The sequence below is a fragment of the Mustelus asterias genome, chromosome 29, assembly GCF_964213995.1.
Source record: "Mustelus asterias chromosome 29, sMusAst1.hap1.1, whole genome shotgun sequence".
NCBI classification, from domain to species: Eukaryota; Metazoa; Chordata; class Chondrichthyes; order Carcharhiniformes; family Triakidae; genus Mustelus; species Mustelus asterias.
Window position 1 is genome coordinate 17,037,720 of NC_135829.1, and position 26,828 is coordinate 17,064,547.

Sequence of the window (26,828 nt, forward strand, 5' to 3'; positions counted from 1 at the left end):
GAAGCAGACTCGATGGGCCGTGTGCTTTGTTCCCGCTCCTATTTCTTGAGTTCTTTAAATCCTGGCATCAGGACAACTAATGAGTTCATCATATTTTCCCTTCCCTTCTGCTCAAAATAGTTTGCCAAAACTCAGGGCTCAGATATAAATAATACTGGTTCTGGTAACTGGTAATTTTTGCAATTTGTTTTTACAGGTGAACTTTATTTTAAAAATCCTGAATGGTCTGCGTACAAAAGAATTCATATTGAGCACGACTTACTCACATTTTGTAACATCGAAACAAACAGCACATCGGAGTTTGAACTGACATTTTCGGGACTTACCTACATCTTTCGCAACCAGACCAGTGGATGAATCAGGGAGTGGGGGTGAGACTCGATTGTCTCTTGTTCCAACAACGTAGTTATTACTGAACTCCCACCTTTTCTGCTGCAGCTGTTGGAGCCAGTATCGCATCGCTTGTGTGTTGGGGGCCTGTTACAATGAAAGACAAAGTCAGGGTACACCTTTAAACAGATAGAATATGTTTGTGCACTAGTGCACCAGAGTGTGGCGAGCAGGGGATTTTCACAGTAACTTCATTGCAGTGTTAATGTAAGCCTACTCGTGACACTAATAAGCAAACTTTAAAGTGTGCCGCAGCAACCATTGGAAGGCCCAGATAAAGTCAGACACTCTGCCGCAGAGCTGGCAGCCGCACCTGGCCACTCCCACGGACCAAGTGGCTAGTTCAAAGTCAATATTTGTGAAAGTTCCGAATCAGGCAGTCTGCCCTGACATGGTGTGTGTGGTCCAGGAGATTGATAAATGACAAGGGTGAGGAAAGCACCTAAAGCTTCAAAGCAGTCTTTCCCACATAGCAGCCACAATAAACTCCTGACCTGGGTGTTGTCATTATTTGTTTAAAATCAGTGATAGCTTTCATAGTTGGCCATCTCTATAGAGTCATACAGTGCAGAAAAGGCCCATCGAGTCTACACCAACAACATCTCCCACTAAAGTCACGTTAATCCTATTTTCCAGCATTTGTCCCGTATGCTTGAATGTTATGATATTTCAAGTGCTCATCCAAATATTTTTTTTAAAGGTTTAAGGCCTCCAGTATCTTCCTGGGCAGTGCATTCCAGATTCCCACCAGCCTCAGTGAAAGTTTTTTTCTCAAATCCCCCCTGAATCCTCTGCCCCTCACCCTAGTGTGGCTTTTGCTACCAAATAAACCTGTTGGACTTTAACCTGGTGTTGTTAAACTTCTTACTGCCTCACCCTAAAACCATGCCCCCTCGTGATTGACCCCTCAGCCAAGGGGAAAAAGCTGCTCCCTGCGCACCCTGTCCAATCCCCTCAATGTTTAGTTCAAGTGAAAATGATTCAGCTATCTTGCAGTACGACACAATCATAACATCTCCATAGCACTGACACACAATCAACTGACTCAAAAGATCTGGGTTCAGATCCGGACAGTGCTAGCAAGTAGAGGCTGCAGCTCTGAATCTGGCTTTACAATGCAATGGGATACTCGCATCCCAGTGGAGATGGGTGTTCATCCCCACCACTTCACCCATCACCGGAGCCCAGAGAACCGGCCAGCCATATTGGAATAAAACTGGTTCCAGCCACAGAATAAATCTGACCTAACAGCCAGACTGTTGGCTGGTGAACCATTACCGCTGTGAAGATATAACGATAGTGACTTTAATGGGCATCTTTGACAAACTGACAACCTAGTAATTTGAGGTGGCAAACACCACAGACATTAGCTGCTGTGAAGAAAGATGTTATAGAAAACATACAAGCTAAATGGAATATTTTAATACATCTGGAATTTGACGTTTCAGTAACTTGGAAGAAAATACAACTCTCTGCAATCCAAAAATCATTAAAAATCCAACCTTATGTCTTACTGCTACTATCAGTGCTGAGGTGGAGATGCTGGCGTTGGACTGGGGTGGGCACAGTAAGAAGTCTCACAACACCAGGTTCAAGTCCAACAGGTTTATTTGAAATTACGAGCTTTCGGAGCGCTGCTCCTTAAGTGTTACCTGTAAAGACTCGCATTCCAACCATTGTTCACATTCCAATCTGTCATTATCTTGCAATTGAGTCTATATATATGCCATGTTTGTGAACTAACCTCCACTCACCTGATGAAGGAGCAGCGCTCCGAAAGCTCTTAATTCCAAATAAACCTGTTGGACTTTAACTTGGTGTTGAGAGACTTCTTACTACCAGTGCTGCACGAGAACTACTTGGGAGAGCTTACATACCAAATATGTTAGCACAGGATGTTCATGTAGTATGAGTCTACTGGGCCAGCAGAAACCCTTAGACATTTGTGGTTTAACGGAGACTTTGCTGTGTGCTGCTGCCTGCCTCGAGCAGTATTCATCCTCCAGTAAATTGTTAACGCTTCATTTCTTAGCACTGTGACCAAAAGTTTCACACCAGATATATCTGCATTTCTGGGAGTTAACAAGTGACAATTTACAGATCCTTTGCTACTTCAAAACAACTGGTAAATTCGAAAATGCATCAGATATACGTCTGTGGTGACGATCATGATGGGCCAGGGATGTACGAAGAACATTATATACTCAAATATTAACCTGGCCCACTTTTGGAAAGATTGAATTAATACATGCACAAAAAATGTGCAGCACCGGCCCAAGTATTTTATTCATTTACAGGATGTGTGTGCATCGCTGACTTGGGCAATGTTTATTGTCCATGCCCAATTCTTCTTGAGAAGGTGGTGGTAAGCCGCCGCCTTGAACTGCTGCATTCTGAGAGGTGTCGGTACACCCGCAGTGCTGCTGGTGGGAAAGAGTTGTAGGATTTTGACTCCGTGACAATAAAGGAACGGCAGTATATTTCCAAGACAGTGATGTGTCTGACTTGTAGGGGAACTTGGAGCTAGTTGTGTCCGCATGTACCTAATGTTCTTGTCCTTCTAGGTAATAAGAGACTGCAGGTTTGCGAGGTGCTGTCATAGATTGCAGAATGATGCAACTGTTGTGAAGGTGAATGGGTCTTTTTCTGGTTGGTAGGATGTGATGAGTGGTGTGCCACAGGGATCAGTGCTGGGACCTCAACTTTTTACACATCATATAGAAACAAAGAAACATAGAAAAACTACAGCACAAAAACAGGCCCTTCGGCCCCACAAGTTGTGCCGAACATATCCCTACCTTTTAGGCCTACCTGTAACCCTCCATCCTATTAAGTCCCATGTACTCATCCAGGAGTCTCTTAAAAGACCCTATTGAGTTCGCCTCCACCACCACTGACGGCAGCCAATTCCACTCGCCCACCACCCTCTGTGTGAAAAACTTCCCCCTAACATTTCCCCTGTACCTACCCCCCAGCACCTTAAACCTGTGTCCTCTCGTAGCAGCCATTTCCACCCTGGGAAAAAGCCTCTGAGAGTCCACCCGATCTATGCCTCTCAACATCTTGTATACCTCTATTAGGTCTCCTCTCATCCTACGTCTCTCCAAGGAGAAAAGACCGAGCTCCCTCAGCTTATCCTCATAAGGCATGCCACTCAATCCAGGCAACATCCTTGTAAATCTCCTCTGCACCCTTTCAATCTTTTCCACATCCTTCCTGTAATGAGGCGACCAGAACTGAGCACAGTACTCCAAGTGGGGTCTGACGAGAGTCTTATATAGCTGCATTATCATCCCCGGACTACTAAACTCAATCCCTCGATTGATAAAGGCCAGCACACCATACGCCTTCTTAACCACCTCCTCCACCTGCGGGGCCGATTTTAGAGTCCTATGGACCTGGACCCCAAGGTCCTTCTGATCCTCTACAGTACTAAGAGTCTTTCCCTTTATATTGTACTCCTTCATCCCATTTGACCTGCCAAAAAGGACCACTGCGCATTTATCTGGGTTGAAGTCGATCTGCCACTTTTCCGCCCAGTCTTGCATCCTATCTATGTCCCTCTGTAACTTCTGACATCCCTCCAGACTATCCACAACCCCACCAACCTTCGTGTCGTCAGCAAACTTACCAACCCATCCCTCCACTTCGTCATCCAGGTCATTTATGAAAATGACAAACAACAAGGGTCCCAGGACAGATCCCTGGGGCACACCACTGGTGACCGACCTCCATTTAGAAAAAGACTCATCTATACCCTCTCTCTGCCTCCTTTGGGCAAGCCAGTTCTGGATCCACAGGGCAGCAGCCCCTTGAATCCCATGCCCTCTCACTTTTTCTAGAAGCCTTGCATGGGGGACCTTATCGAACCCCTTGCTAAAATCCATATAAACCACATCTACCGCTTTCCCTTCTTCAATATAATGGTTGCTAAATTCGCTGGCGACACCAGAGAAGTAGGAAATACATTGTAAAGAGGACATCAGGAGTCTACAAAGGGGCATAGGTTAAGTGAGTGGGCAATAAATCTGGCAAATGGTGTATAATATGGACAAATGTGAAATTGTCCATTTTGGCAGGAAAAATAAAAAAGAAGCTTAGTATCTGAATGGTGAGAGATTATAGAGCTCGGAGGTGCAGTGGGATCTGGGTGTCCTAGTGCATGAATCAGTCCAGTAGGTAATTAGGAAAGCTAATAGAATGTTATCATTTATTACAAAGGGAATGGAATACAGAAGTAGGGGACTGATACTTTGACAAAGGGTCATCTGGACTCAACCTCAGCCCTTTTCTCTCCTTCGAGATGCTGTCAGGCCTGCTGAGATTTTCCAGCATTTTCTCTTTTGGTTAAGGAACTGATATTGCAGTTGTACAAGGTATTGGTGAGACCACATCTGGAATATTGTGTACAGCATTGGTCTCGTTATCTAAGGAAAGTTATAAATGTGTTAGAAACAGTTCAGAGAAGGTTTACTCTGAATGAGTGGGCTGACTTGTAAGGAAAGGTTGGACAAGGTTGGGTTTGTATCCACCAGAGTTTAGAAGAGTAAGAGGTGACTTGATCGAAACCTTTAAGACCTGAGGGGCATTGGCAGGGTGGATGTGGAGAGAATGTTTCCTCTTGTGAAAGAATCTAGAACGAGGGGCCACTGTTTAAAAATGAGTCGCTCATTTAAGGTGGAGATGAGAAACTTTTTCTCTCTAGAGGGTCCTGAGTCTCTGGAACTTCCTCAAGGCAATGGAAGCAGAGTCTTTGAATATTTTTAGTGCTAGATAGATTCTTGATTAACAAGGAGGTGAAAGGTTATCGGGGGTAGGCAGAAATGTGGGGTTGAGGTTTCCAGCATGGAAACAGGCCCTTCGGCCCAACTTGAGGTTACAATCAGATCAGCCATGATCTTATTGAATGGCAAAGCAGGCTCGAGGGGCCTTCTCCTGCTCCTAATTTATTTGTTTGTAAGTAGATGTAGGGCCTTGTGTGTTAAAGTCAAGTGCTCAACACTTAAGGGAGCAATTGATGCTTCTGAACCTGGGGAATTAAAACTATTCAAATGTGTAGAAAGAGAATTATCAATTATCAGTGATAGTCCTACTGGATTGGTGACCAGGACAGTGCACAGATCAGCCTATAGTGTTTGAACAGAATATAGTGGGAGTGTGAAGGCTTGTAATGACGTATTCACCGCCTTTGGAGAGTGGTGGGATAGATGGGACAATATTGGGATACGGTGAACCTTTTAAGGAAGGATGGACATAGATGGAGGACAATGCTCGTTGAATGGGATAGGTTTATTAGGAAAGCCACCATTAACCAGAGCTGTAGTTGAGGTGTGGAGGGTGCAGAATGATTCTGAAGAGAGCTAGAATGGCCCTGCTGGTGATTAACTGAAAAGTACCCTCCCTGGACATCACTCTTTAAAAGGTCAAAATCAGCAATTATCATAGGAATCATAGAAACCCTAAAGTACAGAAAGAGGCCATTCGGCCCATCGAGTCTGCACCGACCACAATCCCACCCAGGCCCTACCCCCATATCCCTCCATATTTTACCCACTAATCCCTCTAACCTATGCATCTCAGGACATTAAGGGGCAATCTTAGCATGGCCAATCAACCTAACCCATACATCTTTGGACTGTGGGAGGAAACCGGAGCACCCGGAGGAAATGCACTCAGACACGAGGAGAATGTGCAAACTCCACACAGACAGTGACCCAAGCCGGGAATCGAACCCAGGTCCCTGGAGCTGTGAAGCAGCAGTGCTAACCACTGTGCTACCGTGCCGCCCTAACCACTGTGCTACCGTGCCGCCCTGAGATTTTTTTCCCCAAAATTCAGGTGAACATTATATTAAGTATCACACACTTTAACCCACAGCGGTTATGATCAAATTCACTTTGTTCAATTAGAACAGTACAGCACAGGAAACAGGCCCTTCGGCCCTCCAAAAATTAATAGTGTTATTAGTGCTATTAAAAGTTTACTTACTTGGAAGTAAATATTAAGTATGGTGAGTTACCCCACATCTTCTTTGACAGATAAGCTCCTCCGCAAACTGACTCATTGGTGCCTCTCTAACCTTTTGAACTGAGAAACTGCTCATCTAGAATGGTGTTTATAGGAAAATATGCTCTCTCCCTGACCTCAAATCCACCTCCCATCTGTTCTCCATGTCCCTTTAACCCATTTTAAAAAATCATAAATGTATTTATCTCTTTCTTGAAATGATTTAATGATTCAGATTCCACCGCGCTATGGGGCAGTGAGTTCCACAAATTCACCCCCCCTCTGCGAGAAGTAGTTCCTCCTCATCTCAGTTTTAAATCTACCGCCTCTCAACCCCTACCTGTGACCTCTTGTTCTAGATTGCCCCACAAGGGGAAACATTTGGTCGATGTTTACTTTATCAATTCCTTTTAGTATTTTATATACCTCGATCAGATCCCCTCTCATCCTTTGAAACTCCAGCAAATACAAGCCCAAACTGTTTTGTCTCCTCATACGTCAAACCTTTCATCCCCGGAATCAATCTGGGATTTATGCATCTGTAACTGATTCATTGCGTCTTGTTCAGATAAAGATCAGAAACAGTCCAACACAATTAGTACGCCAAATCACTAATTACTGAATTACACTGCTAAGTTGTCTCCTGTGTTGTAGTCAAAGAGGAAACAATGTCAAAGTCAGCCGTTTATCTTAACTGTCTACTTGCCTCAGAATTTATTAAAAATATTGCAGGAACGCAGCACTTGTTAAAAATATAATAACTTCAAATAAAATAAAATTCTGTGGATGAAATAAAAGCAAAGAACTGCTGCAAAAGCTCACATCTGGCAGTGTGGGGGGGAGAGGGAAATAGCTGACATTAAGTCCAATAGGACTCCTCCCAAGAAGTCGTCATCTTGGACTTGATGCGTTGAAGCTGTTTCTCTCTCCACAGCGACTGCCAGACCTCCTGAGTTTTCCAACACTTACGTCTTTACTTAAAATAACGTGAGTTTTAAATCCTGCATGTGGAAAAATGGTCAAAGATTCCAATCAGCCAACATTTCCGTCCTACAGGGATGGATGGTTAATCAGTCCACCCCTCCTTCAGGTCATGTTGATCTTTCATCTCACAGCTCGACCTTCAATGTAACCCAAAATGATTTCTCCTACACCATACACATGGTCACGCCCAACATACTTCATAGAATCCTACAATGCAGAAGGAGGCCATTTGGCCCATCGAGTCTGCACCGACCACAATCCCACCCAGGCCCCATTCCCGCAACCCCATGCTAGCCCCCCCCCCTAAACATTAAGGGGCAATTTAGCACGGCCAATCCACCGAAACCCGCACATCTTTGGACTGTGGGAGGAAACCGGAGCACCCGGAGGAAACCCATGCAGACACGGGGAGAACGCGCAGACTCTGCACAAACAGTGACCCAAGCTGGGAATCGACTCCTGGCGCTGTGAGGCAGCAGAGTTAACCACTGTGCCACCCAACAATGGTTTCATGGTCATCAGTGGATTCTTAATTCCAGATTTTAAAAAATTTAAATTCAAATTTCACCATCTGACATGGCAGGATTTGAACCTGGGTCCCCAGATATTAGCCGAGTTTCTGGATTTATCGTCCAGCAATAATAACACTAGGCCATCTATCCCTCATCCACTTCCAGCTCCTCACCACAGCTGTCCCATATACATGCTGCACACATCCAGGTGCATTCCACCACCTGCTCTTGGCCATCGCTGTGCCAGCCGATTGTTTAATAAAGGCGTGGCTGAGCAACAATATTCTCTGATTCAGCACTGGCTACACCAAAGCCCATCTGCTCAACTCCTAAGAAACTCTGCACTCTGTCCTCCAAACCCATTGATTTTTAAACTTCTAACGCAGGCTGATTGCGCACCTTTAATAATTGGTTCACTTGTGGTTTCAAAGTCCACATCCTATCCTTCACTAAGGCCATAGATTTTCACCTCAAAGCTGTGCGTCTCCATCCCAACCCCATCCTCAACACCACTGAAACACTCATCCATGCCTTTCAATCTCAGACTCATTCAAACGTTGCTGGCTACACTTTTACCAATGCTCAATGATCTCCATTAGCTCACTCTCTCTCTTCACCACACCTCGCCCTCGCAACCATGCGATTTTAATATAATCAATACCCTCCCTCAGTCTCACCCTAGTCCTGCCCCATCCCACCTCTGTAACCTTCTCCAGTCTAACTTAGGAACATGCAAACAGGAGCAGAAAACTAGACCATGTATAGTCTTCAACCTCAATGCAATTTCCCTCACTATGCCCATATCCCCTCCATGTCAGGCCCAAATGCCCTACTCCTTAATCTGAGACTGTGTTCTCTGGTTCTAGACACCAGGCTCCCCCACCCGCCGCCAGGGAATACAGCCTGTCTGCAAGTACATTCTGGAGCCCTGTAAGAATTTTGCCTGTTTCAATGGGACTCTGCCTCTCATTCTCTGAAACTCTGAAGGATATAGGTCCAGTCTCCTCAAAGGACAATCCCACCATTCCAGGGATCAGTCTGGGGAACATTTCAGCTTACATACTCTAAGAAGCTTTGACTGATTGTATTTCTCCTCCCTTTGTATCACCAATTCTAGCAGAACTTTCACAGTGGTTAGTACTGCTGCTTCACTGCTCCAGGGACCTGGGTTCGATTCCCGGCTTGGGTCACTGTCTGTGTGGAGTTTGCACATTCTCCTCGTGTCTGCGTGGGTTTCCTCCGGGTGCTCCGGTTTCCTCCCACAGTCCAAAGATGTGCTGGTTAGGTTGATTGGTCATGCTAAAAATTGCCCTTAGTGTCCTGAGATGTGTAGGTCAGAGGGATTAGTGGGTAAATATATAGGGATATGGGGGTAGGGCCTGGGCGGGACTGTGGTCGGTGCAGACTTGATGGGCCGAATGGCCTCTTTCTGTACTGTAGGGTTTCTATGATTCTTATACTTTGATAAACTTCTCTGCTACATCGCTCCTCGTCAAAATCTACTGCTTTGATCACACCTTCAGCCACATCCCCAAACTGTGCATGTTCCTGCTAATTTTAATTTTTCTTTTTCCCTTTGGCTCTTTGAAGCACTTTAGAAGGTTTCAATGCATTAAAGATACAACAACAATGGAAGGCGGAAACAGGAGTGATAGAATAAGGATGTTGTAGAATAGGATCACAAAGTAAAAATGGTTTTAAAATACCAATATGATAAATGCACTGGACACTGAACTCGTGCTTAAGGGCAAAAATTTGGGCATTGTTTAGATTTCAAGATAGGCAATTCTCACCAAATGAATAAACTTTTGCTACACAACTATATTCATCCGACAGGAATTTATTTCAACTTATCAAAGCATTTCATCTGCAAACTACACTATTAATCATTATTAAACTCGTTAAACTCTATGCCAGATATTATTTACAGTAGGTTACCACTTGGGAACTTGTAGCATTTAAGTAGGAGATGTCAGGCAGGTCGTACCGAGTTGTTCTGACTGTGACGTTATCCCTCTAACACTCAACAATCAAATTCAGTTCAAGGATGCAAAGATGACTCTGGGATCAGCTCTCCACTAGTTAGCAGAACAACAGTTTGCTACATAGAATGAAAGATCTTTTTCTTATTTATTCATTTTTGTGGGATGTGGGCATTGCTGGCTGGGCCAGATTTATTGCCCATCCCTAACTGCCCTCCATTTCAGAAGGCATTTGAGTCTTAACCATCTTAAAGTTTATTTATTAGTCACAAGTAGGCTTACAATCGCACTGCAATGAAGTTACTGTGAAAATCCCCTAGTCGCCACAGTCCATCGCCTGTTCGGGTACACTGAGGGAGAATTTATCATGACCAATTCACCTAACCTGCACATCTTTGTGGGGGGAAACCGGAGCATCCGGAGGAACGCCACACAGACACGGGGAGAATGTGCAAACTCCACACAGACAGTGACCTAAGCCAGGAATCGGCAGCAGGCTAACCACTGTGCCGCCCCACCTTGCTGTGGCTCTGGAGTCACTTGTAGGCCAGACCGGGTAAGGACAGCAGATTCCCTTCCCTAAAGGACGTTAGTGAACCAGATGGGTTTTTACAACAACCAACAATGATTTAATGGTCATCAGTAGATTCTTAATTCCAGATTTTCTTTCTATTCAATTCAAATTTCACCATCTGCCATGGTGGGATTCAAACCTGGGTCCCCAGGTTCGAATCCCCTGGGTCTCTGGATTGCTAATCCAGTGATAATGTTGATCATTCCAAAAAGCTTGTTACAGCAGAATCTATCAAATGGATTTAAAAATGGGGGAACTGACGGCAACATCATTTCAGTTTTAGAATAACAACTTTATTAAATCTCCCTGGAGTAATGCAAATTAACACAATTTATTGTTGACAAATTTCAAAAAACACGTTAAAAACATGAGAAATAATCATATAGCCTCTTCAGCTTGCTTTGCTATTCAATAAGAATACGAATGAGAGTTTACACCTACACTACTATTCCCAGATCCTGTGATTCCTGTAGTGCCAAGAATGTATTGAACTCAATACATGGGTGACATGGTGGCACAATGGTTAGAAACATAGAAAAACTACAGCACAAACAGGCCCTCCGGCCCCACAAGTTGTGCTGAACACGTCCCTACCTTCTAGACCTACCTATAACTCTCCATCCTATTACGCTCCATGTACTTTGGGGGCGTTTAAGAGATCCGTAGATAGGTTCATGGACGAAAAGAAATTGGTTTAGGTTGGAGGGTCACAGTTTTTTTTTAACTGGTCGGTGCAACATCGTGGGCCGAAGGGCCTGTTCTGCGCTGTAATGTTCTATGTTCTATGTTCTATACTCATTCAGGAGTCTCTTAAAAGACCCTATTGAGTTCGCCTCCACCACCACTGACGGCAGCCGATTCCACTCGGCCACCACCGTGTGTGAAAAACTTTCCCCTAACATCTCCCCTGTACCTACCCCCCAGCACCCTAAACCTGTGTCCTCTCGTAGCAGACATTTCCACCCTGGGAAAAAGCCTCTGAGAGTCCATCCGATCTATGCCCCTCAACATCTTATACACCTCTATTAGGTCTCATCTCATCCTTCGTCTCTCCAAGGAAAAAAGACCGAGCTCCCTCAGCCTATCCTCATAAGGCATGCCACTCAATCCAGGCACTGAGGCAGCACTGCTGCCTCAGTGCCAGGGACCCAGGTTCAATTCTGGCCTCGGGTCACTGTCTGTTTGGAGTTTGACGCTCTCCCCGTGTCTCCGGTTTCCTCCCACAGTCCAGAAGACGTGCTGGTTAGGTGCATTGACCCGAACAGGTGCCGGAGTGTGGCGATTGGGGAATTTCACAGTAACTTCATTGCAGTGTTAATGTAAGCTGACTTGTGACTAATAAATAAACTTGAACTTTTCAGTCTTGAATATCCCCAAAGAATGAACATCCACAGCTCTCTGAGTTCCACACACTCAGAGTTGCCAACCCTCCAGGATTGGCCTGGAGTCCCAATTGAAGATCAAACTCTTGCAACCTCTGTGCAACCCTGGAGATAAATCTTCCGGACATTAACTTTTTTGTCAATTTCACTGAACATTTCTTTTTGCCAGATACAAAAATATTGAGAAAAGGGAAAGCTGTCTGTTTGGCTGTCAGTCAAGCATCATCCAATTGGGTATTGCGTCTTATTGTATTCCAATTGGTGTAGGGAGGCAGTGCGTCACAAGGATGAATGTGTTGGCCGACTAATGGCTAGAGCTTGGGGGTGAGTCATGTGATGAATCTCTAGGAATACGCTTAATCACAGTTACTAAGCCTACTTAGTGGGTGACACGATGGCACAATGCTTCACAGCGCCAGGGACCCGGGTTCGATTCCCGGCTTGGGTCACTGCCCGTGCGGAGTCTGCACGTTCTCCCCGTGTCTGCATGGGTTTCCACTGCGTGCTCTGGTTTCCTCCGACAGTCCGAAAGGCATGCTGGTTAGGTGCATTGGCCATGCTAAATTCTCCCTCAGTGTACCCGAACCGGTGCCAGAGTGTGGCGAAGGGGATTTTCACAGTAACTTCATCGCAGTGTGAATGTAAGCCTACTTGTGGCTAATGAATAAACTTTACTACCCACTCACCCACCACCACGTCTCCTTCGCTAGACACTCTAATCAAGATGGATCTCAGATCAATTCATTTCAGCAAACCCTGCTCACACAATAAGAAAGTTTTAACAAGAGAATTTACAGCAAGGGTAGCCCAAAATAAAAGCGCAGCAGTAACATCTCTACCAGGGCTGACTATGCATTTGACTTCCTTTTACATACATATTAAAAACTGTCACCAAACTGCATGTGGTAAAACACTTATGTTGCATGAAGCTTCCTGCTTCATTCAGTCTTCAGCAACGTTGCGAGAAGCCCTACATAAAGGCTACGCTTGACTTAAGACTAAGAAATGGTGCAGGCGAGAAGAGTCTAGCAGTAGACATGTTTATCCACTACTAGAAATGGAAGACGGTTTAGGACAAAAAGAGGCCCAAGTGCTCAAACTGTTTTTGCTTCACCAACTCTCACCCGGTTAGCGACAAGACAGATCTCTCAGCTTTGGTGAGCTCAGAACAGTGAACATTTCAGTTGTGGAGTTGCTATACAACTGCCCTGACAGAGGGGAGACACCCAGCATCTCAAGGGACTGTCCTGACCACAGATACTGCCTGAGCAGAGTGCATTCAGCATTTTCAGTCTTTGTTTCGGGTTTATGAGCATCCACATTTTTTTCCCCACTTTATGGGAGTCTGATGCACATCTGAATAAAAACCACAAGCATTCCAACCATCTTTAATGCTACCACACGAAACACACCCACAGAAACAGGCACAGAGCAGTTTCTGAAAATCTTAGTGACTTCATCAGTGCATTTTTCTTTGTATTGAGACAGACAGAATGTAACTAGCTATTCTTCTTATGGATAGGCATGCTGTCTGCAGGCTATTTGACTGTGCAGAGCATCACAGCTGAGCATCTATCTGCAATTGATGCCCACACACAGACAGGTCGCAGCACAGAACATCCAAAAAAGTTAAGTGTATTTATTAGTCACAAGTAGGCTTACATTCCAATTGTAATGAAGTTACTGCAAAAATCCCCTAGTCGCCACACTCCGGTGCCTGTTCGGGTACACTGAGGGAGAATTTAGCGTGGTCAATGCACCTAACCAGCACGTCTTTCGGACTGTGGGAGGAAACCGGAACACCCGGAGGAAACCCACGCAGACACGGGAAGAATGTGCAAACTCCACACAGAAAGTGACACAAGCCGGGAATTGAACCCGGGTCCCTGGCGCCGTGAGGCAGCAGTGCCAACCACCGTGCCAGCGTGTCACCCACAACCAGGAATGGGAACATTGGCTGATTTTCCTTCTTCTCTACAACCTGTGGCAGCGAAGGCCAAGTGTAACACTCGCATTCCTCCCACCCCCTCATTATCACCTGAACCATGGCCAATCAACTAACCAGGCTTGCACCAGCACTTTGACAGCCTTGGTAGACAAGTATCCCAACATGCTGCGTCGGCATAAAGTAATGGCCTGTGCAGAGTCAACACGGTTTTGTGGAAGAGAAATAATGTTTGACAAAGTTATTAGAGTTCTTTGAGGATGCAGTAAGCTGAGTGGGTTAAGGGTAGATGTGGTGTATGTGGATTCCTAAAAGACACTCAATAGGTTGCCACATAAAAGATTACAAAAGGTCATGGTGTTGGGGGGGTGATGTATTTATGTGGATAGAGGATTGGCAAACAGAAAACAGTTGAGATAAATGATCAGAAAGCAATAGACAAATGTCAGAAAACAACATCTATTTATTTTATCTTACAAATGGTCTGCATTTTGTTACTTCTGAACAACTTGAAATTTTCTTGGGAGTAAAAGATGTAATATATATAGACAAGCATGTGCTATTTATGGTTAGAATAGAATAGCTTTCATATCAATCAAAACTGCTTTTATTCACTTTCCATGTTTTTTCTGATCTGCTTTTATTTTAAGTACTACTGCACAAATCGTGCTGTCTGTATTGCCAAATAAAAGCTGTCACTTGGCCAAATAAGCTTCTTAATCTAGCACTGAAATATAGTTATTGTACTTTGTTTGATTTGATTAATCTTTGGTTTGCGATTGGATGAATTGCTATATGTTACAAAATCTTCCCCTTTGTTGGGTCATCGATTTAAAAAAGAAAATGCTGATAAAAATAACCACAAATACAAAAAGTGACCATGTCGCCTACTGTAGGAGCAAGTAGTCCGAGGAAAAATATTTTGACCCTTGCTTAAGGAGGGATATACTTGCATTGGAAGTTGCTCAGTGAAGGTTCACGAGGCTGAACGCTGGGATGAAGGGATCGTCTTGCGGAGAGGTTGAGCATCGTGGGCTAATATTCATTGGAGTTTAGAAGAATAAGAGGTGCTCATATTGAAACATATCAAGATTGAGTGGGTTTGACAGGGTAGATGCTGAGAGGATATTCCCTCTCATGGTGGGGGGGTGGGGGAATCTAGAACTAGGTGACGGTTTAAAAATAAGGGGTCTCCCACTTAAGATGGAGATCAGGAGAAATTTTGTCTCAGGAGGGTCATTAATTTTTGGAAATCTCTCCCTCAGAGAGCAGTGGAGAATGGGTCACTGAATACATTCAAGGCAGAGTTAAATTTTTGATCAATAAGGGAGCTGCGGTTGCATCATACTTGGCGCACAATTCACTATGTCTCAAATACAAAATGGATATTGGTTTGGCCACACCAGATAGCCTCATTTCAAAACGGAGTTAATTTAACCTTCTAAAATTTCCATTGGGTTTTTTTGTTTAAGTTCCTGCTTTTTAGTGCTTGTCCTTGAGCAGAATTGGGAATTACATTAGTGAATATCCATTCATAATCTGGCATCAGCAGTTGGTTTGTGTTCAGCGATTTGACAGATCTGGTTCCACTACTGGAGTGACTCACCAAACATGCACTTCCCCCCACAATAGTTACTGTCGCGACTTGTCACAAACTGATGTTGTATTTATCGAAACATAGAAAATAGGTACAGGAGAAGGCCATTCGGCCCATCGAGCCTGCACCACCATTCGATATGATCATGGCTGATCTTGCACTTTCGGTCTCCCACTCCCGCTTCCTCTCCATACCCCTTGATCCCTTTAGGGCCACGTCCAGCTCCCTCTTGAACGAAGTGGCCCCAACAGCTTTGTGGTAGAGAATGCCACAGGTTCGCAACTGAGTGAAAAGGTTCTTCCTCATCTTAGTCCCGAATGGCTTACCCCTTATTCCTAGACTGTGACCCCAAGTTCTGGACTTCCCCAACATCAGGAACATTCTTCCTGCATCCAGCCTGTCCAGTCCCATCAGGATTTCAGATGTTTCTATGAGATCCCCTCTTATTCCAGTGAGTACAAACCCAGTCAATCCAGTCTCTCTTCATATGCCAGTCCTGTCATTCCAGGAATCAGTCTGGTGAACCTTCGCTGGACTCCCTCAATAGAAAGAATGCCCTTCCTCAGACTAGGAGACCAAATCTGCACACTCAAGGTGTGCCCGGGGCTCACCTTGCACTTATCCCCCTCAAACACATTATGCTTTACCATTCATCCCCAAAGCACTTAGATTTCAACCCATCTGCCCCTACTTCCACACATTTTGCTGTTCTTCCAGACTCCACCCTCATCTCACACCAGGTTTGAACTGGACTCCAAGCTTACAATCCTCCTCTCTGCTCATTAAAAGAATCGCAACTGCAGCAAGACTACTCCTATACTCAAATCCTCTTGCTATGAAGGCAAAAATGCATTAGCCTTCCTCACCTTTTCTTGCGCTTTAGAACACATCTTGATCAAAATTTTTCAAGATGATAAGGGGGGAGGGTAGTTAGAGAGAAACTATTTCCAACAAATCTAGGACTGGGGTTGGGGCGGGGGGGTGGATGGGAGGGAGAAAGAGGACAGGAATTTGGAACTCTCTTCCATTAATGGCATTTGATGCCAGGTCATTGTTAAATTCAAATCTGAAATTTTTGTTAGCCAAAGGTATTAAGGAATATGGAGCAAAAGGTTTATGGAGTTATGTCACAGAATAGCCATGAACTCATCGAATAGCATTAGGGATAAATAGTCAACTCATGCTCCTCTGTTCAGTTCATATGGTTATTGCCTCAAAGTAATTTTCCTTTAATACACCTTGTTAATCTAACTCATCCAGCAAAGGTCACAAATCAACACTCGCACTTATCCCCCTAAACACATTACCCTTTACCACTCATCCCCAAGGCACTTAGGTTTCAACCCATCTGCCCCTACTTCCACACTTGTTTTGCCGTTCTTCCAGACTCCACCCTCATCTTGCACCAGGTTTGAACTGGACTCCAAGCTTACAATCCTCCTCTCTGCTCATTAAAAGAATCGCTTTGTTACAACATATCACTCTCTGAACACTCCCAGATTTTTTAAAAATTAGTGTCACAAATAGGTTTACATTAACAGTGCAATGAAGCTGCTGTGAAAATCCCCTAGTTGCTACACTCAGGCGCCTGTTCGGGTACACTGAGGGAGAATTTAGCACGGCTAATGCACCTAACCTACATGTCTTCCGGACTGTGGGAGGAAACCAGAGCACCGGGAGGAAACCCACGCAGACACACGGAGGACGTGCAGACTCCGCACAGACAGTGACCCAAGCTGGGAATCGAACCCGGGCCCCTAGCGCTGTGAGGCAGCAGTGCTAACCACTGTGCCACCCTTGAGATGTGAGCACATTCTGACACAAATATATCCTCTGCACCGTGCATTGCATTTACTGCAAAAAGCAACATTACATTCCGCCATTTTCATTAAAAATTGCTTTGTGCAATATATCTCCAACTGAGAACGCAATTAACAGGTCTTCAAAATAACTGCAGGTTAAATCAGCTGTTACGACTAAGTTTGCTTTCCTGTAATTAGAGTATATCCTCTGTTTGTGCACTTGAAACAAAAGGAGAGATAATTGATTTGCTAATTATAGAACCAACTCAACATCTAGCACTAGGAAACATTGCTGATGTTATTCTTACAGAACAAAGTTATGTGGCAATTGCATAGTCTTGCTTTTGCAATCTGGAAAGAAAGCATGTTGTGAGTAATTGAAGGAAAAGGGCGGTGCTACAATTTCAAGATTAAAACTTACAAATGGAATACAAGGAGACTGGAGCCACTGGACCACCAATTAAGTCGAAATGAATTTATAAATAGTGTGACGAAGGGGAGGTGGATTTCCCCTCTGAGAACTAATACCTAACCACTCAGAGAGGAGTACCTAGTCCCAATCTGTAAAATTGAGTGTGAAGAGGTACGATCTGATCTCCAGCAACTTTTAGTGGTTAAATCAAAATAACTCCCTGACACTTTCTCGAAAGTCAACAAGTAACAATTTACTTATCCAATTAACAGTGAACAGGTTAACTAAACTATTAATAAACCAAATAAAACACTATTCTAATGGAATGCTGTTTAGATTAATACAATTCCAACTCATTAACAAGAAAAAATAGAATGTTAGTGACTCGCTAATTAGAACTAAGTTTGTTGTCTTCCGGAATATTCTGGGCTTTCTCTATTGAGTCTTCTGTCTGGAACTGCTTTCCTCTCTGGTACCTTCACTATCAAGATGGGGCTTTGAGCAGTTGCTTCCTCTGCTTTTTGTCCCACTGCCTGTTCTTTTATACCTGTGATGACATATCAACAACCCCAGCAATAGGATTGGTCCTAGGTTGCCAAAAGCATCGGATTCAAATCTAATAGGTTGCTGGTATCCAAGTATCTAATTTAAACCGATGGGCTGAATTTTTAAAAAATCAAAAGCCTGTTACCAAGGCAACCCTGCTGCTTGGCCTTTGACACAAATGTTTCAGTCTGTGTTCTGGCACCGTATGCACCTGCATTTTTTTAAACTCTCTAAGCAGAGCAAAAAACACCATCTTTTAAAGGGACCATGCAATGCTTTCACCTCCTAGCATTTTACAATTTTTCAAACACCAAATTCTAGCATTCTACTTCTCAATCGACAATTACTCTACTTCACAACAATAGAATCTGGATTCCTGTTTGTCAGAGAACAACAAAGGTTGTTTGGTACAAAAGGTTTGCAAGGGTGCTTGCAAACACCCTTGAAGCAGAGAACTTGCACGTTTGACATGAAGCCCCTAAATATTCATTTTTGCACTTGGGAGACACTAGCTGACTACAGAGGAAAATGGTGACATCTCCTGTGGACCAGCATGTGCCACCATGACCATCAGCGGGTTATACTGGTTTGGCAACAGGCACCAACATCAAAAAGACCAATCCACCATGACACCAGATAACCACTGCACATGCTGTGGCACCTGTAGCAGAACCTCTGTCGTGGATTGGTCTCTTCAGCCATCAAGTTGGGCAGTGCCTGCTCAGCCTCCAGAGCTCCCTGCGACAATCCGGGACTTTCTCTACCCCCGAACTAAAGCTGGGGTTGGACTCAAATCTCCCAGAAGTCTGTTGATGACCAGATCGGGAGCCATTTTACCCAAACCTTTCAAGGCTTCCTTTTGGTCGTGTGAAAGTCCTCATTGTGGTCGTCCCATTTCTATATGTAGGCACTCAGATCAACAAGAGCTTCGCCTTATTACTGGAAGAGTACGACATTTTTATCCCGGTCAACGATGATGACAATTAATTTAACATATGAAGCTGTCCAAACCCCAACAGACTTGATGCGTGGCCATTTTGCATAGATGAAAGGACGTAGACAATGATTGTATAAAAAGACATCAACTCAAAACTCAGCTGCACAGTTTACCATCAAAATGGCAAATAAAGATTAAGTAGCATTAAACCGAGGATTAGCACCATTGTGAGCACTCGAGCTCTGAACTTCGATTGACAAAAGCTTAAGATCATTCCATGGAAAATTACTACCTTGTTACATACTTCTACTTACATATCCGTCCATGTACAACCACAACATTCAATTTAAATAGCTCCTTTAAGGTAGTAACTCTCTCCAAGGTGCTTCAAAGGAATGTAATCAGGCTGAAATTGGCACAGCGCCAAAGAAAAAGGTTTAAAAAGAGATAACTAAAATGTCAAATAGGTAAGTTTTAGTCATAAAGAGCAGCGGGGTGAAGAGGCAGAGATGATCAGAGAATTCCAGAACTTATGACCTAGCTGGCTGAAAGCACGGTCACTAATGGCTGGGTGAAGGGAGTGGGGCTGTTCAAGGGATGAGAAGTAAATAGAGGATTGTAGAGCTGGAGGAGGTTACAGAAATAGGGAGGGACAAGGTCATTGAGGAGGTGAATCACTCGGATATGAACATTAATTGAGCTGTTAGTGGAATGAGAGCCAATGTTGATCCGTGATCACAAGGGTAATGTGTTAACAGGACCTGATCCATGTGCTTTCGATAAGCTCTACTTTATAGAAGATGGGATTGGCTAGGAGAGAAATGGAACAGTGAGTGGAGTTGACAAGGGTTTCAGCAATGGAGGTGGCAACTGACAGTTTGTGATGGCAGCCAAAGACCACTACTTCAGACTTCCTAAAAATTAATTGGAGCAAAGTTCTGTCCGCACAGGACTGAGGTAAACAAGCAGTCAGTGGTGTGATTAGCAGAGGTGGTGCTGGATGGTATCAGAATACATCTAGATCGGCATCGCTGAGGAGCAGCACGTTGATTAGGAATGAGATGGGACTCCAGAGATAAGTCTGTAGGGACAGGAAGACAAGCTGGGGTAGGAGATTCTCTGGCTGTGACTGGATAGGATGGAATCAAGCAGGGGCAGTCCCACTCTGGAACACAATCACAAGATGTTAGAGAAGGATCATATCAAAGCCAAGACAGGTCTAGAAGGATAGAGAGAGTAAATGCACCATAGTCACTGAGGACCTCATTTCTTACTTAGTTAAGGCTGTTTTAGTGCTGTTGTGGGGAAGGAAACCTGATTGACAAGGTTTGGATCTACAGAGGTGACCCAAGTCCAGTTTTGAAAGGCAACAATATCTTTAAGCACTTTTGAGAGAGATGCAGTTGAAGATGGGGCAGCAGTTCAGATGGTAGGCACTGCGAGGAGTGTGTTGACAGAAGGAACTGTATCTGGGCAGAGGGACCCGTTTACAATATCACCCAACCAGAGACCGTGAAAGCAGGTTGGGTGGTTGGCAGCTTGGTGGTATAGGGTCAGCAGAGCTCAGGATGCCTCATGGACAAAATGAGGACATGAGGAGAATTAGGAGAGAAACTAGAGAAAAGGAACTTTGATAGAGGTGCGCAAAATCATGATGGTTCAAGGCTAGAGTATGAAGGAAATAGCTTGGTGGACACATGGAAGGGAGGGTTGTACCAAAGGCAGCTGAATGGATGGTCTGAATCTTGTTGCAATAACTTGCTTTTATATAGCGCTTTTACCACAGTACACTGAGGTGTTGGGGAAACATGTAGGGATACTGGGGAGATGACCAAAAGCTTGGTCGAAGAGATAGGATTGAAGGAGCACCTTAAAGGAACAGAGAAGTAGAAGGGTTTCGGGAGTGAATTCAATGGTTTAGGACCACAGCAGGTGATGGCAAAGAAGTCCGTAAAAGCGCTGGAGAGAGTGCAGAGGAGATTTACCAGGATGCTGCCTGGTTTGGAGGGTAGGTCTTATGAGGAAAGGTTGAGGGAGCGAGGGCTTTTCTCTTTAGAGCAGAGGAGGATGAGAGGCGACTTAATAGAGGTTTATAAGATGATGAGGGGGATAGATAGAGTGGACGTTCAGAGACTATTTCCTCGGGTGGATGTAGCTGTTACTAGGGGGCATAAGTATAAGGTTCATGGTGGGAGATATAGGAGGGATGTCCAAGGTAGGTTCTTTAATCAGTGGTTGGGGTGTGGAATGGGCTGCCTGCTGTGATAGTGGAGTCGGACACTTTAGGAACTTTCAAGCGGTTATTGGATAGGCACATTGAGCACACTAGAATGATAGGGAGTGGGATAGCTTGATCTTGGTTTCGGACAAAGCTCAGCACAACATCGAGGGCCGAAGGGCCTGTACTGTGCTGTACTGTTCTATGTTCTAAAACTTGCCACAATAAGCTTCACACAACTGCTTAAGGTTAGGCTGGAAGGGGCAAAGGGGAGGGTTGCAAGAAGACAGTTGGTCATGAAGACGACTGGCTGGGGTTATTTTAGCATTCAAGGAAGTTTTTAGCAGAAGAGAACAAGGTGTGATAGTGCTTGTTACGGTCTGCCCAGATGTGACACTAAGTTGCTAAACCAGTTGTGTGCCATATGCATTCAAACCCGCACCCCTCAGACTAGGGAGCCTTTGAATAGAAATGACCATAAAATTATATTTAATGAATAAAGTACATTGGTTTACGTGCTGTTGCAATTTTACACTCAGCTTCCCATTGTGACCTCCTCCAACTTGAGGATTCTTTATTCCTGAAAGCACTGAGTGCACCTGCACCAGATGAACTGCAGCGATTCAAGGCGGCAGCTCACCACCACCTTCTCAAGGGCAATTAGGGATGGACAGAAATCACTGGCCTAGCGCTACAGCGACATCAACATCCCATTAAATTCTTCTGAACCAAGCTTCTGGTGCATCCCTGACATTTTTCATACTGGTGGGTGCGCTATTCTAGAAATTCCTCCCTAAACACCTCTACTTCTTTACCTTCCTGAAACCCTTTTATCAGCTCCGCCTAGTTTTTCTTTGATGAAACCTCCGAGACATGCTTTGGGACATTTTTCTGCATTTGAGACACTTCTAGAAATTCAAATTGTTAAAAGTGCAAGCTTCTTGCAGTAGTCTCACACGCATGTATTAAAAAGTTCCAGAATATTAGCCTGAATGGAGGTTTTGAAACAAGCTTGCGCAATACATGTTGTCTGCATCAGGATAAACATTTCAATTCAGTGAAATCTACAGGCTTTGTCTATTGTCTCAGACCTGTCAATGGTGGATTAGTGCACCATAAATATCAACTATTAGGCAATCAGCCTCAGATTTTACATTAGTGCTTTGTTCATTTTGCTTCCTCTCTTCCAGTTTTAATGTACAATCTCAATACTTGCCTTCTCCGATCTGAAGGTCAGCACCAATGCACTCCATGTCTGCACGTACCTGCATGGTATCACATCATCTAACCACATCTTTTTACGCCTGGTTCAATCCTTCAGCATCAGCCTGCCCAGATCACAACAACCCCAAACAAACCTCCCTCGATGCTCACAAATAATGTGTCCACTGTACACAATTCTCCTTACACATCTCTTCTTGTTAGCGCAAGTACCATCATTAGTCCCTGTTGCTCAGCTGGTTTTCAAACAACTGCATCATGTTTTGTGCAAACCAATTATTTCAATTTGAACAGATTAGAGAGCATCAACAACCTCATTAACGGCAGGAAGGGGAGAAGTAGGTTAGAGGCTGGGTTGTTCTTTCCCAGGGGATAGTGTACTGCAGCACAGGTTCCCAGATTACGTTGTGAGCATTTCTGGCTACGACAGATATCGCCTCAAACAAGACGCAGATGATAGAAATTAAAACAATGCAATCTCTTGGACTCATTTCTATTGTCTAAGAAGTAGGGAAAGCATTTCCCATTTTTTAACCCCTTACACCTCAAACCTGTGTAAAAATATTAAAAGTCTACTGAATATCTCATGGCATTGCTCCTGGCGAGTCAGAAGATATATTATTAAAGCTGTAGCATCATATTATATATTATTAAAGCAGGAGCAGCACAGTGGCAGAGTGGTTAGCACTGCTGCCTCACAGCGCCAGGGAGCTGGGTTCAATTCCCGGCTTGGGTCACTGTCTGTGTGGAGTCTGCACGTTCTTCCCGTGCCTGTGTGGGTTTCCTCCGGGTGCTCCGGTTTCCTTTCACAATCCAAAAGACATGCTGGTTAGGAGCATTGACCCGAACAGGTGCCGGAATGTGATGACTAGGGGAATTTCACAGTAACTTTATTGCAGTATTAATGTAAGCCTTACTTGTGACTAATAAATAAACTTTAATACCACATAATAAATTCACCAAAATATTGTCCCTCTCCCTGTAACTATCTCCCTCTTTCCCTACCATTCCACCTTTGCCAACATTCCTGGATCTCTGGGTTTAAGCTGAATTCATCCCCTTCCTTTATTTTTTCCTGCCCTCTGTCACCACGTTTCAAGCAGTTTCATTTATACAACGAACAAAGAAAATTACAGCACAGGAACAGGCCCTTCAGCCCTCCAAGCCTGCACCGACCATGCTGCCCGACTGAACTGAAACCCCCTACCCTTCCGGGGACCATATCCCTCTATTCCCATCCTATTCATGTATTTGTCAAGACACCCCTCAAAAGTCACTACCGTATCCACTTCCACCACCTCCCCCGGCAACGGGTTCCAGGCACCCACTACTCTGTGTAAAAAATCTGCCTCGTACATCTCCTTTAAACCTTGCCCCTTAAACCTGTGCCCCCTAGTAATTGACACTTCCACCCTGGGAAAAAGCTTCTGACTATCCACTCTGTCCGTGCCTCCCGTAATCTTGTAGCCTTCTGTCAGGTCGCCCCTCAACCTCCGTCGTTCCAGTGAGAACAAACCAAGTTTCTCCAACCTCTCCTCATAGCTAATGCCCTCCATACCAGGCAACATCCTGGTAAATCTTTTCTGTACCCTCTCCAAAGCCTCCACATCCTGGTAGTGTGGCGACCAGAATTGAACACTATATTCCAAGTGCGGTCTAACTAAGGTTCTATAAAGCTACAACATGACTTGCCAATTTTTAAACTCAGTGCCCCGGCCAATGAAGGCAAGCATGCCGTATGCCTTCTTGATTACCTTCTCCACCTGCATTGCCACTTTCAGTGACCTGTGTATCTGTACACCCAGATCCCTCTGCCTATCAATACTCTTAAGGGTTTGCCATTTACTGTATATTTCCTATCTGTATTAGACCTTCCAAAATGCATTACCTCTCATTTCATAGAAATAGAATCATAGAAACCCTACAGTACAGAAAGAGGCCATTCGGCCCATCGAGTCTGCACCGACCACAATCCCAGCCAGGCCCTACCCCCATATCCCTACATATTTACCCACTAATCCCTCTAACCTACGCACCTCAGGACACTAAGGGCAACTTTTAGCATAGCCAATCAACCTAACCCGCACATCTTTGGATTTGTCCGGATTAAACTCCATCTGCCATCTCTTCGCCCAAGTCTCCAACCGATCTATATCCTGCTGTATCCTCTGATGGTCCTCATCGCTATCTGCAAATCCACCAATCTTTGTGTCGTCCGCAAACTTACTAATCAAACCAGTTACATTTTCCTCCAAATCATTTATATATATTACAAACAGCAAAGGTCCCAGCTCTGATCCCTGAGGAACACCACTTGTCACAGCCCTCCATTCAGAAACGCACCCTTCCACTGCTACCCTCTGTCTTCTTTGACCAGTTTTGTATCCACCTTGCCAGCTCACCTCTGATCCCATGCGACTTCACCTTCTGCACCAGTCTGCCATGAGGGACCTTGTCAAAGGCCTTACTGAAGTCCATGTAGACAACATCCACTGCCCTACCCTCATCAATCATCTTCAATTATGTTTATTACATATTTTTTCTGTATGCCTCTGACACTTGAATATTCATGATGCAGGAAATCTTTTTATTGCATGCAGCATGGTATTTAAATATAGCATAATGAAGATAGTTACAACTTTCTTACATACCACACAAGAAATATTCCCCATATACCTTTTTCTCCAATTTACCCTAACAAACTGACACTTTGGGCGGTATTTTATTATTTTTTGTCTAAGTGCTGGGCGGACTTGAAATGGGAGAGTTTCAGATCCGTCATTTGGGTGTGTTTTTAGCCCCCCCCCCTCCCCAACATATGCACGCTGTCTGCAAGATTCTGTGCAAGCTTGTTGTTCACTGCAGAAGCTGGTGGGCGGGGCTTAATACATGCGAAAGCCTGCAGAGGAAGGTAGTGCGCACGTGCAGACCTCTGATGCTGCACATGCGCCTTAGCAGGGGTCTGACAGGCAGTGTTGTCTGGTCCCTGCTCATGCATAACGGGGCGGGGGCAGGGGGGGTCCAGACGATTGAGTGCCAGACTCACTAATGGCATGGAAATGCTTCTCCAAATAATTTTCTACACATTAACCTGCCTCCCACCCATTTCCGACGAGAGGCTAACCGCACGGGAAATCCAGCGCTCGTAAAATGGTGCCAGTCACGGTAAACGCTTTGCACCCCACTTTACGGTGGTAAACTCACCCCCTTTCTCTTGCCAAGAGCCCTTTATGAATTAACTCTGGGCAGCTGAAATACTGCCCTTCATTCAAAGATAATACGAGGATATTGCATGGGAAAGCACTCTTCAGAAGGTATAGTTATGGTTAGAGCAGGGGGAACAATCTGTTATAACTGACCCATCAGCTCAAAGAAGGGGGTTGCTGATTATTGCCAGTCAAGGAATAAAGAGGAAAAAAAGGGCATTTTATGAATCAGCTGGTATCAAATTTCAATTTTACTCATACGCTAAAGCTAAAAATTACTCTGTCCAAGAGCAGCCAATCTGTCACACAATTTTCTTTTGTCCTGAGATACAGTCAGACGCTCCAAATAATTTAAACTGTTGCGGTCATGGAAAACTCATTAGGAAACTGTTTAATTGTTTCTCAGTATCCACATGGTAAAGTGAATTCTGCACGTATCACAAGCAAGGGTTAGCTTGAAATGGTGCGTATCGTGTCACTGAGGATCTCAGGGCTCATTAGAGGGGGAGAAGTGGGCAATGAGCAGGAAAGCAAGGTCAGCAAACACAAACATGCCAGTGGTCCAAACCATCCTCCTTTTCCCTGAACAATTGGAAATAGTGAGAGGAGAACAAGATAAAGCGAGAAGCAAACCAAATGTATTGGAAAGACATCCCACAATGCTTCTTCCTCCTCCACGCCCCACAATGTTCCACGTACACCTGATTCTTACCTTTAACTACAGGAGGAGATTTTTGCATCTCTCCAAATGGCTCAGTTGAAAACTATCTTGTGTCTGTAAACCAGGAAAGTTTTTCACCTCTGGTTTTTGCTAATTTACCTAATCAGGTGAGTGATGCAATAAAACGATAGTTTAAAAATTTGTACACCCACTGTGTGGCTGTATTGAAGTGGTCACTCGATTAGAATGGCATCATGTTTATGCCCTAAGGATTGATTAATGGAGGAATTAGTGCAACCTCTGATCAGCTCTGTAGCTCCATATCCAGCAAAAATCAGGTTATGCCATTGCCCCAAGCAGTAAATTGCAGCCTAAAGTGCTGTCAAAAATCAAGGAAAGCCTAAATTCAATGCACAAAAGAAGCACACGGCAATAAGGGCGCAACAACTGGCT

General features: G+C 44.4%; 1 protein-coding gene across 1 annotated transcript in view; it reads right to left on the minus strand.

Annotated features, from left to right (window-relative positions):
- The window catches only part of tbc1d2b (TBC1 domain family, member 2B), a 141,858-nt gene that overhangs the window by 104,684 nt on the left and 10,346 nt on the right, over positions 1–26,828 (minus strand). Inside the window, exon 2 of the mRNA XM_078200127.1 lies at positions 327–477. Within this exon, the coding sequence (XP_078056253.1) occupies positions 327–477 (151 nt within the window). The remainder of the gene's footprint in view (positions 1–326; positions 478–26,828) is intronic.